This window comes from Melitaea cinxia, chromosome 5 (assembly GCF_905220565.1).
Source record: "Melitaea cinxia chromosome 5, ilMelCinx1.1, whole genome shotgun sequence".
NCBI lineage: Eukaryota > Metazoa > Arthropoda > Insecta > Lepidoptera > Nymphalidae > Melitaea > Melitaea cinxia.
Window position 1 is genome coordinate 5,497,622 of NC_059398.1, and position 19,543 is coordinate 5,517,164.

The following is a 19,543-nucleotide window of genomic DNA, read 5'->3' on the forward strand; positions in this document are numbered from 1 at the left end:
AAATGAGATAACACCTCGCCTTATTGCCTCCAATGGTGACAAGAGGGCTGGTGCATTTTTTGTCCAGAGAATCGGCATAGCGATTCAACGGGGAAATGCTGCCAGCATCCTTGGCACAATTCCACGCGGACATGATTTATATATATATACCAAAACTATCTGTAAATATTTAGTTCTTAAGTTGTGAATTGTAAATATGTATAATATTTTTTTTTATATATATATTATTAATATGTATGTTAATCGAAAAAAAATATATGTAAGTATACCAGTCGGCTGTTACCTATAACACAAGCATTAAGTTGCTTACTTTAGGGACAGATGACCGTGTGTGTGTTATAAATAATTATTTATTTATTTTTTACAATTTTTGTCTGTCTGTCCATCGTCTGTCCGTCGATTTTGATGGGAGTTTCACTGACAGATAACTGATGTAATACGAAGTAACTTATGCTACTTATATTTTAGAAATTTATTTATTTTGTAATTCTGTAAACTGGACAATAATTTTTTTTGAGTTCCACGCGGACGAAGTTGCGGCCGCAGCTGGTGTTTAAATATTATTATGTATACATTTCAATTAAAGTATTATTTTTATAAAATATACCTCTTTATTAAGAATAATTTTAGTAAGTACGTTTTAAATAATTATTAATTAAGTACAAAAAAAAAATTTAATTGGAACGAAAAGCTAATTAAATTTTATTTACACAATATTAGTGACCTAAATTTATTAAGGTTAATTATTTAGTTTAGAAAAGGTTTTTATATATTTTGATTGTAGTTACCTATATTTTATAAAACAAACGAAAATTTTACAAAAATGTAGAACGTATCTAAAAATGTCTCATCTCCAATAGAGATAAAAATACTGTGTACAAAGAGACATTCAAATACAGATTTTATCTTTGACTTTAACATAACATTTAATGACGACACACTTCCAAAACTGACATTAGTATCTAGCTGTCGATATTTTTAGACGTAAGTCATAACGACTTCAATATTATGAAATGTCTAAGTTACAAAATATTATAAAGCGGAAGAATAGATTTGCTTAAACACGCTCAGCACATCTACTTCTGAATTATTCGTATTTAATCGTGATTTTTAACATTATTTTATCATTGTACAATTTTTTTTTTTTATTAATTAGGGCTTTAGGCTATAATAGATTACGAATTTTGTCTGAACTGTACACGTAAGTACTTATCAAACACGACTAGTAATTAGTAAAATAAAAATATCATTCGACCTTTCTAAAAATTTCGCATTGCAATGACTGTTTGTTTAGACGAAATTCCAAGCGCGACTGCTCGACTGCTCGTTCAGACAATTTCCAAGCGTACTGTGACGTCACGCTCATCAACGATGAAACGAAACAGATGACGCACAAATTCTCCAGTTTGTAATATTTGTGTTTTACCCACTACAATTATTTTTTATTTATTTATTAAACTTTATTGCACACACAAAAAATAAGATACATTTTAGAACGATTAAATACAAAAACAAATAATGTATGCAAAGGCGGCCTTATCGCTTATAGCGATCTCTTCCAGGCAACCTTTAATAAAAGTAGTATAAGAAAAATATGTTGGTAATAGTGCGCAATCAACAACGCAAGTTTAGTACATATAATTAAATTAATTTACCTACATAAACATAAACACATGTTAATACATACAAAATATATTTATACAAACATACAAATAAAAACAATATATCAATAGAATACATATATACATATTTAAAACTATACAAGAGTTAAGTAGTATTTGTGCAAACGATTCTTAAAAATATTTATAGACTCTGCTTGGCGGATGTTATTGTTTGTTTAATTATATTATTTGAATTAACTAATGATTAAGATTCATTAAGAATCTCAATCTTTAGTAACCTAGTTTATTTTTATGAATTTTACAATTAGTAAATTAATTAATTTTATAGTAAATATAATTTAAGTGTGTAAATGAAAAACAAATATACATCTACTTATATGATAAATACGTCAATTTTTGGGGTTGGAAGTTTGGATGTTTAACATACTTTCTTTTTTCACGAATTAAACTACTGAACTGATTGTACTGAAACTTGGTACGCAGATAGCTTGGGATCCAGAATAACACAGGGTATTTCCTTGTTTATCCTCAACATTCCCACGGGAACAGAAATAACAGGAACAAAATCGCGAGCCGTAGCTAGGTATCTCAAAATAAAATATTATATTTTAGATGTATATTTAACAGTTCCTATTATAACATAACAAATCGATACCTCGGGGCTCAAAGGGCGTAAGCACTAAAACTCGATTTTACAGGAGAGCCAAAAAACTACTTAATTATTACCATTTATCGACTCAGATAACTAATTAATTATACAAATACCTAATTATTGATTTTATCTATACTTAATAGCCTAACCTATCTAAAACCTATTCCAAAACTCATTTATTATAAAAAAAATGATAACTAAAATTCACTTGTTATTGAAAATGTTGTTTATTAAACAAAGTAAGAAAAAGACTCTTATTTTTATATAATTTCAGTTGTAACGAAACATCTTATTAACGTAAAGCAGAATGAACGATTAAAACTAAATTGTACTGAAATGGCAAGTACTTAGGTATCGCTACAAAATTTTGCGCTAACGTCTAATCTTCTGTTTAAAATTTATAGAAAATACAAGGAACTCTTGAGATCAATTATATATTATTTATGAAGTCTTTTGGTAAAAGTTATTAGGTAATCTTAAGTATTCCTACCTACTAAAACAGCAGACTCATTAAAATTTGACCATCCTTGAATAACGAATGTTTGACAAACATATTGATTAAAAACAAATAATCTGTGAGGCTAATAAAACAACTGCTACTATTAAAAATCTATCTTACAATGAGAAAAATAAGTGCATAAACAAAATAAATTTCTGAATAGGATTCAGGGACAATGATAAATTCAATAATTTTTGCGTCACCTGCGTTACATATTATTTAAACAATTTTAGTCAATAATAGACTGTGGAACCATTAACATTACACATACATTTAATAAAATGACCAAAATTTAGGTACCTGCACTTACAAAACTAGAAATATTAAATTTGGTTAAAAATATTATCACACTATAACGTTTAACTTAAACATTAATGACCCTTAATCAAGAAATCACAATCACAAGCAAAGCTCTCGCAATCACATAATATATAGGTAGATATGGTTGACCAATTAAGGGATAATTGTTAGACGTATGTGTCATTTTATTTTAGAGTACATAAATGTTTAAGGGTCTATCTGGTAAGTTGATTCTTTAGAAATGGTTATGTTCGGGCTTAAGCACCACGTAAGAATATTCGTATCATCTACGGTGTCGTTTACTCCCATCACGTTTATGATTATTAACAATGATTGCTGTTACGACACAAAAACTGAAAAAATATGTTTTATTTTCTACAAAAAATAGGTCACTTTTTGGCAAATAGGAAGACTTTAAATATACAGATCGATAGAGGAGAAAAAAATAAGTAGGGCTGCATTAAAAAGTCAATTTCGCCAAAATGGCGATTACGCCCTTTGAGCCCCGAGGTATCGAAATATTATTTTTATGATGATGATATAACAGGTTCTCACTACGCCGTGGTTCAAATTGTTATGTGATATTCTACGTACCTAATGCGCGTTCTCAAAAACGGCAAAATAATGAGCCGCGCGTACCTACTGTCATGCTTCTTTTTAACCGACTTCCAAAAAAGGAGGAGGTTCTCAATTCGACTGTATTTTTTTTTTTTTTTTTTTTATGTATGTTACATCAGAACTTTTGACCGGGTAGACCGATTTCGACAAATTTTGTTTTAATCGAAAGGTGGTGTGTGCCAATTGGTCCCATTTAAATTTATTTGAGATCTAACAACTACTTTTCGAGTTATATCTAATAATGCGTTTTTACTTGACCCTTTTTTCGTCGATCTACGTTGTATTACTTGTCGATGTAATTGAAGTCGGTTTTTTTTTCGTTTGCGAGCAAACACAATTATGTTAAACTAGCTATCGTATATGATTTCTCTTACGATTACTCTTACGAAATTTTCAAAAAGGATGAAACATGATGATTTTTTTTTACTACTAATCAAAAAGTTAAAAAATAATATCTATTTTCAAAAATAACATATTTCTTATAACTGATACCTTTTTTCATAGAGAATGTTAAGGTTTTAAGCCGAGTTTTCTGTAAGAAGTTTACGTTAGTAGCTTCATTAATTTACGCCCGAAGATGACGAATAGGTGATTCTGTCTGATATTTTTTTGTTAATACTATTTCTTAAGACTATGTCGATACATACATACTACGTAATAAACGGAAGTGTAGTCGATAACGCGTGACGTATAGGTGTAACGTGCTACTCGTGCTAGTCTGTTTGTGCCTTAAAACTTTAAGGAAACTGAAGATCTCTCGAAGGTCAAGATATGACTTCACTATGTTTTATTCATAAACCGATATAATGCAGTTGGAAACTACCTTGTACATCGAACAATAAGCATTAAATTCTTATTTTGTTAAATTAATAAATTAAAAGATAAAAAAAAAAGTTGGAAGCAATCTTCATGAATAAAAATCAAAAATATACAAAGACTCAAACATAGCAATATACAATTATACATAAAACTATTAATAATAATAATAATAATATATAAGGCCCGTATGGCAATTATTACCTTCTCTTAACAAGAGAAGAGAAAAAGAAAAAAATAATAATAATATTCTTTATTGCACACCATTAAAAGATACAAGCAAAAGGAGTACAATTAGAGGAAGATGTACAAAGGCGGTCTTATCGCAAAAAGAGCGATTTCTACCAGACAACCTTTGGGTATAGGACAGGGCATAGAAAAGCGATATTGGCGTGTGCATTGTAATTATTGTTGTTATTGTTAATGATAATGAGATATTTAGTTAACTACTTACTTTCAAATTGAGTGAGTTAGTAATCTTGCCCAACTATTCCATTATGTTTGCAGCAAAAACTAAACAATCACTAATTAGGCAGCCACATACATTACTCTTACAGATTATCTGACCTTGTCTCTTATTTATTATTTGGAAGACGTTTAAACCAATTAAGTCTTCAGTCAGAAAAAGTCTAAGTTGAATTCAAAATTCAAATTGTTTTTCAAAATAAATTAGGTTTTTAAGCTTAGAAGTTTTTTAAGAGCTTTGATTCACCATCACTGTGTGCCAGACCTCTTTGCCCACAACCACATAAACGTTGTAGGACTAGTGGATATAACCATGGTGGCATAAAACCTTAACTAGTATTTTCTTTATATTTTTAACCGACTTCCAAAAAAGGAAAAGCTGCTCAATTCGATTCTATTTTTTTTCTAAGAATTATTACTAAAAGAAACCACGTAAATCGTCTAGATCGTGATTTATTTTAACATAATTATTACCAACAACTAAGAACCGGCATATACCTAGTCCAGCCGTAAGTTCTGTTACAAATGAAAATGCATTTTTTAAATGAAGTAATGTAATATTATTAAAATTTATAAATATATAATTTTATATTTAATATTTTATTAACGTCTCAGCAAAAAATAAAAAAAATATTCTATTCGAAATGGCCACCTTTAGCTTTTATATAGGCATTTAATCTGTTTGGCCACGAATCTATGGATTTACGCATTGTTTCTAAGGGAAATTTTGCCACTGCTTGCTCCATAGATTTTTTAAGAGACTCGATGTTGCCATGTCGTTTAGAGCAGGCCATGTCCTCTAAAACTGACCATAATTTGAAGTCTGGCTAGATGAAGATCTGGGCTAGATGAGGGCCAGTCTTCAACTCTTATAAAATCCGGAACGTTGGTTTCAAGCCAGGCTTGGGTAGTTCGTGCCTTGTGACCAGGTGCAGAGTCCTGCTGGAAAGTCCACTCTATATTTTTAAAAAGTGTATTGCTGAGAGGTTTCACAACATGATCCAAGACTTATCTTGATACACTTTAGCTGAAGTTTTCACTCCTTTTTCACAAAAATGTAGTTTTGTGACTCCTTGATAAGACACGCCCCACCAAACCATCACTGTCGCAGGATGATGACCACCAAGGTACAAACCTTTCCAACAACTTGAGCAGCTTCTTTAGAGCTGTGAGCGTACACTTTATCATTTTGCTTATTGTAGTGTTTTTCAATCGTTAAAATATTTTTATCGGTAAAGAGGATATTTTTGTGTCTTTCACCTGCGTATCGCGACAGAAGGTGTTTTGATCGATCCACTCTCTTTAATTGTAAGGATTGATTTAGGGCATGTCCTAGGCGATATGTCCTATCGGCGATAAGCACCAAGCTTCAGGTCTTGTTTTATTATACGCAACAGAGTCCTAGCGGGATTCTTTATTTCTCGCGATAAGATTTTTTCATTCCTAATGGGGTTTCGACGAATTCTGGCTTTAACAGTATTAACAGCCTCTGTAGTTCTAACAACACGCGGCCGCCCCGATCTTTTCTGGTCTTCGACAGACGAAGTGTTGCTGTATCTGTTGATAGTACGATATACGCACATACGGCTGATACCAAGCTTTTGAAGTGTCTGGAATATGGTAGACGGCTCCATACCCACTTTGTGCAAGGCGATCACTGCAATCCTATTTTCTTTAACACCCCATTCCATATTGTTATTTGATAATGAACATGAAAAAATATGTGAAATAGCGCAAAATCGAAATAAGTTTTTAAAATAATATACGTGTTAAAATTTAAAAATAATTAAAAAGTTAAAAAAAAGTTTTTATATAACAGTATTTATGGCCAGACTAGTTATATTTTTTTCAAACGTGTATAACGTCAATACTTCGCGTGAATTTTCTTATCAACGAGTAGGTATACAAACTGGTAACTGAGCAAATAAATACAACTTTTAGATTCACATGCTATGAATTAAAATATTTGATAGATAAATTGAAGAGTAATAGTAATATCATGCAGAACGATTCTATCAAAGTAGCTTGTCTGTCAATCCCATTTGAAGGAACGCAGTTAGGAGTTGAAAACACTGTATAATATAAATATATTAAAAAAAAAAAAAAAAAAAGGCGTCCTAACTAATAAACCTACTCAAATAATTCCCCGTGTGAGACCCTTAAAATTTCTATAAATAGATCAGTAACATATTGTATAGATTTTCGTCTAGTCATAGTTTAATAGAAAAAAATATATTTATAAGTAGTATCCAATGTTTATCGACTCGTGACAAAGTAATACATTTATTAAATTAAGACAACGCGTTCTTACTTCAAGATATATCTTATCTATTTCAATTTCCTTTGAAGCATTTCTATTTGATTTTACCAAGGACGTGTGAGCAGATGTGCATTAACCCGTGTCTCAGTAGTTTTATTACTTCTTTTCGTTTGCCATGTGCAAATAAAAATGGTAACGAACCGCGGTAATAAATAAGAATTTCCTTTATAGTTTTTTTTTCACTCATAGACCCCTAGGGGTCGATATAGACCGCTTTGGGAATCACTGCTCTAGAGCCTTAGAAAGGACATGGGCTATAATTTAAGCAAAGTCGCGGAAAAACAGTTAGTAAGTAATAAAAAAATTGCCATTCGGTATGCGGCCAAATGGTTAACCATATTCGGCCGAATACCGAATAGCGAAAAAAGAGGCCGAATAGTCGAATTCCGAATAATTGCCGAATATAAGAATATTCGGGATCTCTACTCTTTATCTCGCGATTTTTGTACTGACATTTATTTTAATTTTTAAATATATAAAATATAGAAGAATCTTTAAAGCGCATGATCGAGGTTTTGACAACGAAAATTTTTGACGTCTCAAAAACAGTCTCACTTAATTTGAGATACCGATAGCGCTTTGCTAAAAACGCCCAAACATTAATTGTACGCAATTAAGGATTATTTATAATAAAAAACAGATACCGATAACTGCTGATTTAACGATGATAAATCATACTTGATTTGAAGGGTTGGTCATCATTTTTATGGCTTTAGTTATCTGAAAAACTTTTTTACGTTATATTAAAAAAAAAAAAAACCTTTTCTTATAGATACATTTTCGAGCCTTCTTATCAAGATTGATTTTCCACTTTAGAAATAGATTTAATAAGAGGAAGTGTCTGCTATTATCAATTATTAATTGATTTAACGTCCCACTTCTGGACAAAAGCTTTTTTCTCCAGATAGGAGAAGAGTAAGAAATTAATCAACAATTATTATGACTACATTCGAATAATCTGCAACCAACTAGCAAAAAAAGCAACGAAAGAAAATCAACAAAAACACATCACATTCACGCTTTTTTTTGTAAATATATTGCGAAATCTTCACTGAATTTAAAGCTATTAAATGTTTCAGAAAACAACGACTTTATAAACACTACGTGTTCAGTGATGCATCAAAAACAACAATGTTTACAAAGAAAAAATTTCAATCAACATATAAATTGTTTTCACATCTTTTGATGTTTTATACTATAAACGGTAGACAAAATTTGTTGTTAATATGATAAGCAACGCAAACACGACTAGCGAGTAGGAAATATAACGTTTTAAACTCAGATTAATATTTTGTTTATTAATCTGAGGTTTTAAAGTTGTTATTTGCGTGTGTATCAGAGTAGTGTCAATTGGAATCGTTGATCTTTTAAGTGCGTCGGATGCGCTTGGAATACTTGCGTGGGAAAAATTACTAATTTTAAATGAGACGCCAAATTACATCCTTATAACAATAAAACGTAGCGGTGATAAACAGGGCCCTTCCTACATTTAGTTATCTGCAATATTTTATTATGATGATGAAAATGAAATAATTCTGGTCGTAATAGGTGTCAAAATTGGCTTTTGTGTTCGTTGAACTACAATTATAAGTCAGAACATAAATTAATGTTCTTGTAGTTAAATGGAATACTGAATGTTATACCGTGCTTTGAATTTTTCATGTGAATATTTTTATGTGCAAATAAGTCACGACCGTTTACTATTCTGGCTTCATTATATATTTGTCATAAATTTTTAGAGAAGTTAAAAAATGTTGTACAAGTTATAATCCTCCTCGGACAGTAGCTGACGCCGTATTGATTTACGTAATTATTGTAGCTATAAGAACTTATTGTCATGGACGAATTTTTACTAACAATATTAACACTATCGTGAAGACCACTTTTGACTGTCAAGCCATATAGAGAGGGACTTGTAGGAACGTTTGCGTTGCGGATACCTGACATAGTATTTTTTTTTTCTTGTGGTTAAACTCCTAAGTTTAGTTGCAAAAATTTCAAAGATCTTTAGCGCTATGTATTCAGGAGTGTATTTGTCTTGCTGTAACCCTCATGCTTATCTTCCCAGCTTTGATATGTAATGTGTTTTTAATAGTCATTTTCATTATTGTTATCTTTTAATAGGTGTTGACTATTTCATTTCCTTGCCTCGGAGTTTGTATACCCTGCTTAAAATTCCAAATAAAAAACGATTTGTATGGGAAATTATTGTAAACTATTGCGTGTTTGAAACAGGGATTCCAAAATTTTCATACATTTTTTATCTGTTTTTATCGGGGCTATCTGGATTCCAGATAGATCTATCTGGGCTATCTGGATCCAGATAAAAACATATAAAAATTATGTGAAAATTTTGGAATCCATGTTTCAAACACACAATAGCTTACAATAACTTCCTATACGAATCAGCATTTTTTATTTTTTATTTTCAAAGGGTAGAACAGTTAGGGATACGATGGACTAGGGAGTCGATTATACCTACGTAGGTACTATAACGTCTAGTAATAGAAACATTTGTTTTTGATAGTTGATATTAATTGACCGGTTAATTAGTTTGATGAAGTTTTATTATTCAACTAGCTTAATAGCTAACCACAGACATTTACGTTATTATGTTATAACGTCAGAATGGCTTCTTCGTAAAGTTGTATGTGATATTTAAATACATATTCCATTGGTTCGTATAATAATACAGAATATAATAAACGTAAAAAGATTGCATATTACGATTTATTGCGATTCTATTTGTTACGAGAATATTTTCTAAGATTGAATATAGATTTTTGCTACATGTGTGCGTCAGACTCGTTTTATAACGAAAATAACCTTGAAGCGTTATCATTATTCTTTTCAAATTTGTATTTAAAAATAACAATGCAATCTTATAATATACACGCACAGTCGTCTGTTCCTATGGGTTACGGCCGACTGTTATATGCAAAGTAAATGTTATATGTATTAAACAAATACTGTAATATGTCCAAATACACTAAACTCATATATTTATAGGTGGAGAAAAAACCTTCGCATTTTCTAGTAAAAAGTTGCAATAAAATCTTTTTTGGTTCTATTGTTTGTAATTAGCTGGTTTTGATACCATGAAAAGGTGACACTTTAAAAATGGAATCAAAAAGTAAAAAACAGTTTCGCGCCACTTTTCATTTATTTTTCTATCCGCCAAAATTGGTGAATCCAACGAAAAAATTTGCTACATTTTAAAGTATTACTTTAAAAATGAGAAAAATGCGACTGATGGCGCGAAAAAAAATTATAACGTTTATGGACCTAATGCAGTATCAGTAAGAGTAGCACACAATAGATTTAAGCGTTATCAGTCAGGAAATTTTGATGTCAAAGACGCGTTTCGCTCTAGTCGCCCAATTACGGATAAACATGACGACATTTTTGAAAAAATTGAGCTAAATCGACTTTTGAGTAGTTACGATATAACTGAAGATCTGAGAATTAACAATAAAACAGTTTTGACCCATTTGAAAAAGGCTGGCTATACAAAAACGCCCCATATACGTGTGCCACATGAACTCACTGAAATAAACCTGATGGACAGTCCATAAGAATTCTTTCAGTGAGTACTCATTTGCAATCCTCTCTTAAGACATAATGATATCGAACCATTTTTGGAGAGATCGCTCACTGGTGACAATAATTGTGTTTGCTCGCAAACGAAAAAAAAACCGACTTCAATTACATCGACGAGTAATACAACGCAGATCGCCGAAAAAATAGTCAAGTAACTACGCGTTATCAAAGATTACTCAAAAAGTAGTTATCAGATCTCGATAAAATTTATATGTGACCACATGATGAACATCAGCTTTCGATTTAATCAAAAATTATCAAAATCGGTATACCCAGTAAAAAGTTATTGCGGATTTTCGAGAGTTTCCCTCGATTTCTCTGGGATCCTATCATTAGATCCTGGTTTCCTTATTATGGTACCAAACTAGGGATATCCTCTTTCCAACAAAAAAAGAATTATCAAAATCGGTACATCTAGTAGAAAGTTATGCGGTATAATACAACGTAGGTCGACGAAAAAAGCGTCAAGTAAAAACGCATTATTAGATATAGCTCGAAAAGTAGTTGTTAGATCTCAAATAAATTTAAATGGGACCAATTGGCACACACCACCTTTCGATTAAAACAAAATTTGTCGGAATCGGTCTACCCGGTCAAAAGTTCTGATGTAACATACATAAAAAAAAAAAAAAAAAAAAAAATACAGTCGAATTGAGAACCTCCTCCTTTTTTGGAAGTCGGTTAAAAAATCACCAACGATAAGAATGTACGAAAGGGATCGTAGTCAAAGGTCGACTATCGCAAAACCCGAGTTGATGCGATGTTGAGTGTATTGTGGGATTGACAGAGCATCACTTATAGTGAGCTATAGCAGCCGGCATACTATTATACTTAATACACTGGGACATTACCGGCTGAAGCGTATAACAGTCGGGCAAAACCATCGATACGGATTTCTACTGTCAACAGAATTAGAGAATTAAGCAAGAAATTGGGAATAAGCGGCCAGAATTGATCAACAGAAAAAGTATGTTCTTTCATCACGACAACGCCCGACCACAAACCTCTTTAAACACTCAACAAAAATTGAGAGACTTTGACTGGGAAGTCTTATTCCATTCACCATACAATCCTAATGTTGCACCCTCAGATTTCTATCTGTTTCGGTCTTTCGGTATTTCTTTAGGTAGTGTAAAGTTAGCATGAAGAGAGGACTGTCAAATATACTTGTCGCGGTTTTTTAATGAGAAATTCCAAAATGACTACAGTAACGGAATCCTGTCACTACCTATACGAAATAGCGGCAAGTTATCGAACAAAATAGTGCATATATGTATATTATAAAAAAAATGTAAAATCTTGCCTAGAATATCTATATTAGATACTAAGAAGCTTTTCCTCGAACTAATATAATCATTATGCTAATTATTATAGATATTTACTCCGTCATATGTATTAGTATTTTAGCACAGCTGATAGACTTAGGTATAGTAGTTTGGTCAGAAATGTATTCAATTTTCATTATTTAATATTTATTATTATATTTTATGTGTGGCTACGGCACTAAAGAATTTAGCCACCCCCTCTCTTCCCGTGGGTGTCGTAAGAGGCGACCAAGGGATAACAAGGTTCCACTACCATCTTGGAACTTAAGAAGCCGACCGATGGCGGGATAACCATCCAACTGCTGGCTTTGAAATACACAGGCCGAAGACGGGCAGCAGCGTCTTCGGTGCGACAAAGCCAGTACTGCGGTCACCAACCCGCCTGCCCAGCGTGGTGACTATGGGCAAAACACATCAGTTTACGTTATTTTTGGCGTAAACTTGTGGAGGCCTATGTCCAGCAGTGGACTGTATAGGCTGTAATGATGATATTTATTCATTTTTGCTTTAATTCTTACCTAATGAAAAATGTTTATGACCAAATTTATGTGCAACATGTTGCTGTATAGCCCCAAATGAGTATACCCATCAGATCAGACTAAGCAACACACGCGACTTAAACTGCGATCTTACTCAGAAATTAAAAAATATATAAATTAGACAATTAAACGTTATCTTTATCAATAAGTCATAACAAATAAACCACAATTTATTGTTCTTCGTGAAACGATGTAAAAAAATGTCTATAGTTATATGAATCAACGTAACAAGGATAAAACTTAAGTGGGTAAGTTACCGCTATTAAATTACATATGAATAGCACATGGACTTTTTTATTAACTAATCTAAGTAACAGCAGGGCGCGGAGTATTGTTTTAACAAGGAAATTCTGAGATCATAAAAAGAACTAAATCATGAAACGTAATAAATACAATGGCTTTCTAATTATTGTAAGTGGTATAAATATTTATTAACTGCTATCACCAACTATTTCTTCTTACAAAATATAACATTTAAAAAAAACTTTATATTCCGAAAAAACTATTATATTTACTGACTGTTAGGGCCTGTGACACCGGTTGCGGATAACGCTGTTTGACAGATGACGGTATTCAACACAAAAAAAAATTATGATATATACCTAATTCTTTTTCACCATCGAGTTCTACTATATTTATCGTATATTACTATTCGCAATTATGAATTTGACGCCGCGTTGGCGCAACGGTCACAGCCATGGATTGTACCTGTTGCGCTGGCATTTGTATTGGCCATACAGGTGTTTGCCGTGGTCTGGGTGTTTGTGCAGTCCTTGTGTGGGTTTCCGCACAGTGCCTCGAAGAGCACGTTAAGCTGTCGGTCCCGGTTGTTATCATGTACACCTGATAGCGATCGTTACTCATAGTAGGGAATATATCCGCCAACCCGCATTGGAGCAGAGTGGTGGATTAAGCTCTGATCCTTCTCCTACATGGGGAAAGAGGCCTATGCCCAGCAGTGGGATATTACAGGCTGAAGCGTAATTATGAATTTAAAATTGTAGTTTCTTAATTGACGCGAAACACCTATTTCACCTCGTGCTATTAAAATCTATTCGTAACTTATTTGCAGGATAAAATTTATTTACAACCGTAGAAACAGTCCTTTGATGTGATGACCCAACATCTATTGTTTTACTTGTTTAAATTGCTTTAAACCGGTTTTCGGTCTTAGACTAAACAATTTCGACCAATGCTTCTGCCTGAAATAAGATTATCGATGAGGCACGCAATAGGCACGTTAAAGCCTGTAGGTATGAATAACAATACTACGGACTAAATATTTTTATTATTTATTTAATTTTTATAACGGTAACTGAATAATTGAATAAAATAAGTTAGGTAATATAATACAGTAAAGGGTAACTAAGTAAAGGGTACCTAATTGTTGATTTATCTTAAAATATGTTTCAAAAGCATGCAAAAATGTATTATCATTATTTGTCGGTCAGCGACTAAGCAAGTAGGTAACTGTCGTGTGTTCTTAATTCCATTTTTTATATTCATAATTTTTTAATTATAATTCTAAATTTTAGTAAAGCAAGCCCTATAGCTTATAACTTTGACAGATGGACAAACTTAATAAAGTCCTATCAACTGGATTGCAATAACACCTTAAGATACAAAATTCTAAATTTTTTTGACTTAGCATACCATATCCTTTAACAAGGACGGAAAACAATATGTTGAACGACCTTAATGAATGATGAAAGAAAATAATTTCCAATAAAGAATATAAATACACACATACATACTTCATCAAATATGTAAGCTGTATCGTTTTTATGTTTAGTTTACTTTTAGGAATACCTACCCACAATTTTCTAATACATATTAATTTTGAATTTCACAAACCTGTTTCACAACCACACGGTAGATGTGCGCGTAGAAGGCCGCTAGTAGAACGCTGGGGGTCACAATGGTTGCGAAGTACAGGAAAAGAAGGTAGTTGTAATCCATAACTTCGACGAAGTAGCAACCCGGTGAGCTGTCGACTGCTGCGTGCCAACCGAACAACGGAAGGAGTCCAACACCGGCGCCTGCTACCCAGCACGCAGAGATGATAACTAAAATAAAAATTTAAAAATAAGGAATCGCAATTGTCAAACAAATTTCACAATTAATAAATCATAATTATGTAGTGTGATGAATTGTCACAAACGAATTAGAAGGTTGTTTTATTTTATCACCTCTTAATTATAATAATTAAAGATCTTGGTGTTATCTTTGCTATTATGTATTTACAAGATCACTCGTATGCTATAATGAGATACTGAATATTGGCACGTCATATTACTGTATTGTGTGTTGTATTGTGCTACGCTCGTGGAACAACGACCGTCGGTCACTCTTTGTATCGTATTTCGTATTACAAGCTAGACAAATGTTTCTGTATTGTGTTTCCATTATCATCGCCCAATTTTTACCAAATATTTTACAATTGTGCAAATAAATATGGTTACATTATTGTTAATTTTTATAATTAATTTAATATTTCAGAACCTTTAGTAAAATTGGTAATTTTTAAGTTGATTAAATGTAATTTTTCTTAACATACGCGTATCAGTTGCAGCCGGATTTTTTTTTTATCATGCACGTCGTGCTATGCATGTAGATCACGAGATCTATCTAGGTATAAAAATTATAAAGCAACTAGCATTGGCTCGACGCGCCGTTTTTTTTTTTATAAATTCTCGTTATCTAGTGCATTTCGGGGCGAATAGGACCGTTTTATTTTCAATTTCAACACAATTGGTCCATCAAGAGTTTAGGCGTAAACGAGTTAAAAATCGTCTATCTGTCCGTATTCCTTGACAAATATTAAGTATTTGCAATACCTATTTATTATACGCAACAAAACCGGCTGTCGGAAAGAAGGAGGAGGTTTCAATTTGACTGTATTTTTATTGTATGTATGTTACTTCAAAACTTTTTACTGGGTAGTCCGATTTCGATTATTCTTTTTTAGGGTTCCGTACCTCAAAAGGAAAAAATGGAATGCTTCAAGGATCACTTTATTGTCAGTATGCCTGTTAAGACTCTTTCTCAGGAACACGTGGAGATATCAAGCTGAAATTCATATCAAACACTCAGGTCTACTGACCCTTGGAGCTGTGAAAAAATCAAACTTCTAAGCCAACACAATCAAAAGATATAGTCGTTTAAGCTGCAAATTTTCGACACTCGCACGGGAATAAAAACCTACAGAGTACTACTACTTCCCGTTAACTCAGAATCTTGAAATATGGTGCGAGGCAACGTCTTATTGCACAGATAAAGGAAAAATTGCGAAAATCAAAATTTTTGGAACGCAGTTCCTTACGGCAGGCTTGACATTTGGCTGGGCGACCGAACTGAAAAAAATGTGATACTAAAACCGTAAGAAAAATATATAACGGAAGTGACTTAATATCAGTCACACGACTGTATAATATGACGTTTGTAAAATATTACTAGTAAACTTTTTTAAATTATTTATGTAATTTTATACTGTCGACAAAAATAAATAAAAACATAATTTTTTTTATTTCACTTAATAGTTTGAATTATTATTATTATTATTGTTTTGTTTGATTTATTTTATTTGTTATTTTCTAAAATAATAAATTTCCTAAATACTTTAATGTACTTAATTATAAACCAATCAACAAAATTTAAAAAAAATCAAGAACTAGAAAATATATATAATATTCAACATTTTTTTTTCAAATTGTGTTCCTTCTATACTATCCGAAGGAACTTCGTTCCTACCTGGTGTCCCATGACACCAGATAATTTTTTTAATTACATCATATAATAAAAATATTTTTAATAATTTTTGTACGGAGCCACTCCGACTCGCACTTGGCCGATTTTTTTTTTAATGAAAGGTGGCTTCTCATGTGGTCCCATTTAAATTTAGTCGAGATCTGACAAGTATTTTCTGTGTTGTTTATTTAAATTACTAATAATGCGTATTTACTTAACAATTTTTTTGTCTAACTACATTTGTATTACTTGTCGATGTACCTGACGTTCACCGTTATTACGAATTTCGTCTCTAAAAGATGTCAGATAGATAATTTAAAAAAAGTAGGTATCCGTAGGTAGGAAGTCCGTCATTAATCTTTACGTAGAATCTAGGACTTTGTTATCTGAATCTAAAAAATAATCTCCAAGATATAGGCACAATGATTACTTCCGGACAGCAGCACAAAATTGGATTATCCTTTTTTGTGTTCATTATATTACAAGGTTTGTATAAAAGAAAATTGAAAAAAAAATCAATCTGTTCACGAAAACCTAAATAGCGGTACAATGATTGTCGGGCCTACTAACAGATAGGCAATAAAAACGTAGCAGCTAATTGCTAGCAGACTATTGCTAACTAGGATTATGCGGCCAGTATAAAATAATTTTCAATATAAGAATTTGTGAGTTATAAATGATACGAAAACAGAAAAATCTCATCTCTCTGCCGAAATGCCAGTTGGAATATTGCCAATATGTCCTTGTTATGAAAATGTATGCAACTTATACAAAACCGACCCACAAAATTGGTTTCACATAAAATTTGCGAAGCGTTTGTTTTTAAAAATATATAAAAGAAGACAGCTTTTATCCATTACATAAAAATTCTTCACGTAGTATATTATTGTATTTGTGAGATAGTTATGCCAATGAGTCTGGGTGTATTAAACAAATGTTACACCCAGACCTCATTCACCTATGTGTACCTATGTGTATCTATGGTTTTTGTTTTAAAACATTATAAATTATTATTTTTCACACATAATATATTAATTATTATGTAGCCGCTGGAACACTAACAAAGGAAGTATTATTTTTTTAATACCAAAATCTAAACATCGACTTCGTTATCCCCGGACCTCCAGACCAACTCCAAATCCAATTCGGCATATAACTCTTCTTACTACTGAAACATATTTTGGTAAAAATGCTGAGGTTACTGATCCATCATGTGACCAAAATTTACGATAAATATTTTAGTTTTGCATTACATGTGGTACTGTGTGGCTACGGTACTGTACTGTGTGGCTACGGTATTAAAGCATATAGCCACCCCCTCTCTTCCCGTGGGTGTCGTAAAAGGCGACTAAGGGATAACATAGTTCCGCTACCACCTCGGAACTTATAAAGCCGACCGGTGGCGGGATAACCATCCAACTGCTGGCTTTGAAATACACAGGCCGAAGACGGGCAGCAGCGTCTTCGGTGAGACAAAGCTAGCCCTGCGGTCACCAACCCGCCTGCCCAGCGTGGTGACTCTGGGCAAAAAACATGAGTTCACGCTATTTTTGGCGTAAGCTTGTGGAGGCCTATGTCCAGCAGTGGACTGTATAGGTTGTAATGATGATGATGATGATGATGATGATTACATATGACGTGAATGTGATTCACATTATTCTTTAACCGACTTAAAAAAAGGGGGAGGTTACTCAATTCGACCGTATATATATTTTTTGTATGTTCGGGGATAACTTCGTCGTTTATGAACCTATTTTAATAATTCTTTTTTTGTTGGAAAGGAGATATCATAGGTGTAGTACCATGATAAGGAAACCGGAATCCAACGATGGGATTCCAGAGAAATCGAGGGAAACCCTCGAAAATCCTCATAACTTTTTTTACTGAGTGTACTGATTTTGATGATTTTTAATTTAATTGAAAGCCGATGTTTATCATGTGGCCACATTTAAATTTCACCGAGATCTGATTACAACTTTTAGAGTAATTTTTGATAATGCGTATTTACTTGACTATTTTTTCGTCTACCTACGTTGTATTACTTGTCGATGTAATTGAAGTCGGTTTTTTTCGTTTGCCAGCAAACACAATTATACAATTTATTCGTTGTAGAGTTGAATCTTTATTAGTCATACCATAAACGTCATTATCGAATGGAGCAATAGGTAACTAAAATGAAAATATAGCGAAATTGATAAATCAGGCACATAACAGATTTTTGCTTTTTTTCAACAGTATTTAAATCAAGTTATAACTAATGTTTATTTTTGTAGTCGACTTGTTCATTTTGACGGCGATCGGCGGCAGATGAATGAAGTAGATTGAAATCAACTGTATCTTCACAAATTAGTAACATTAGTTTAATGCCGGCATTACTGTGAAAGAGAACATCTGCAACAGTCAATCTGAAAAAGATAAGTGTAACGTAGTTTGTAGTAAGTTGACGAATTGTTTGAATCTTTTTTTTTAATCTACCTTCATGTATCGAAAAATGTTATAGGTCACATGGCACAAGGCAGCGGAGCATTAAATAAGAGGACAAACCCTTGCCTTTTTGTATTGATTAAAACTGAGGTACTGTGCAATAATTTTATGCCACGCGTCCTTACTACAAGCAACACTTGTAAGACTTCTTGCACGACAGATTAACAGAAAAAAGGGCTTGTAATAAAATTACATGTAAACTGAAAATTTACTCACAACAAACAACAGCTTATATTTTAATGGAATATTTTTAATTACATATCAAAAACTCATCACCCAGCAATATGTGTCCATCAATTAAAGCACTTTTACATCAAATATACCTATTATTTCACAGCAAGTACCAAAGCAAAATCAATTGATAAATTATCAAAACTAACATTCCAAATATTCCAAGTTTCAAAGTTAGGATCGTAAAAAACGGGTAAATCTACAAAAACAAAATAAACAAGTATTAAATTAATGCAATATAATCTTCAAAAATAAAACGCATAATTTAGTTTTTAACAGTTTATTTAAGCAAAGTAAAGCAAGTAAAACTTCAATATAATAAACA

General features: G+C 32.3%; 1 protein-coding gene and 1 long non-coding RNA gene across 2 annotated transcripts in view; one reads left to right on the forward strand and one right to left on the reverse strand.

The window, feature by feature from the left end:
- Nucleotides 1-19,543, reverse strand: part of LOC123653451 (adenosine receptor A3) — a 102,669-nt gene that overhangs the window by 3,202 nt on the left and 79,924 nt on the right. Inside the window, exon 2 of the mRNA XM_045589448.1 lies at nt 14,611-14,822. Coding sequence (XP_045445404.1) covers nt 14,611-14,822 — 212 coding nt within the window. The remainder of the gene's footprint in view (nt 1-14,610; nt 14,823-19,543) is intronic.
- Nucleotides 955-14,923, forward strand: LOC123653453. Its single transcript, XR_006743103.1, has 2 exons — nt 955-988; nt 14,633-14,923. It is a non-coding gene; the product is annotated as an uncharacterized LOC123653453 (long non-coding RNA).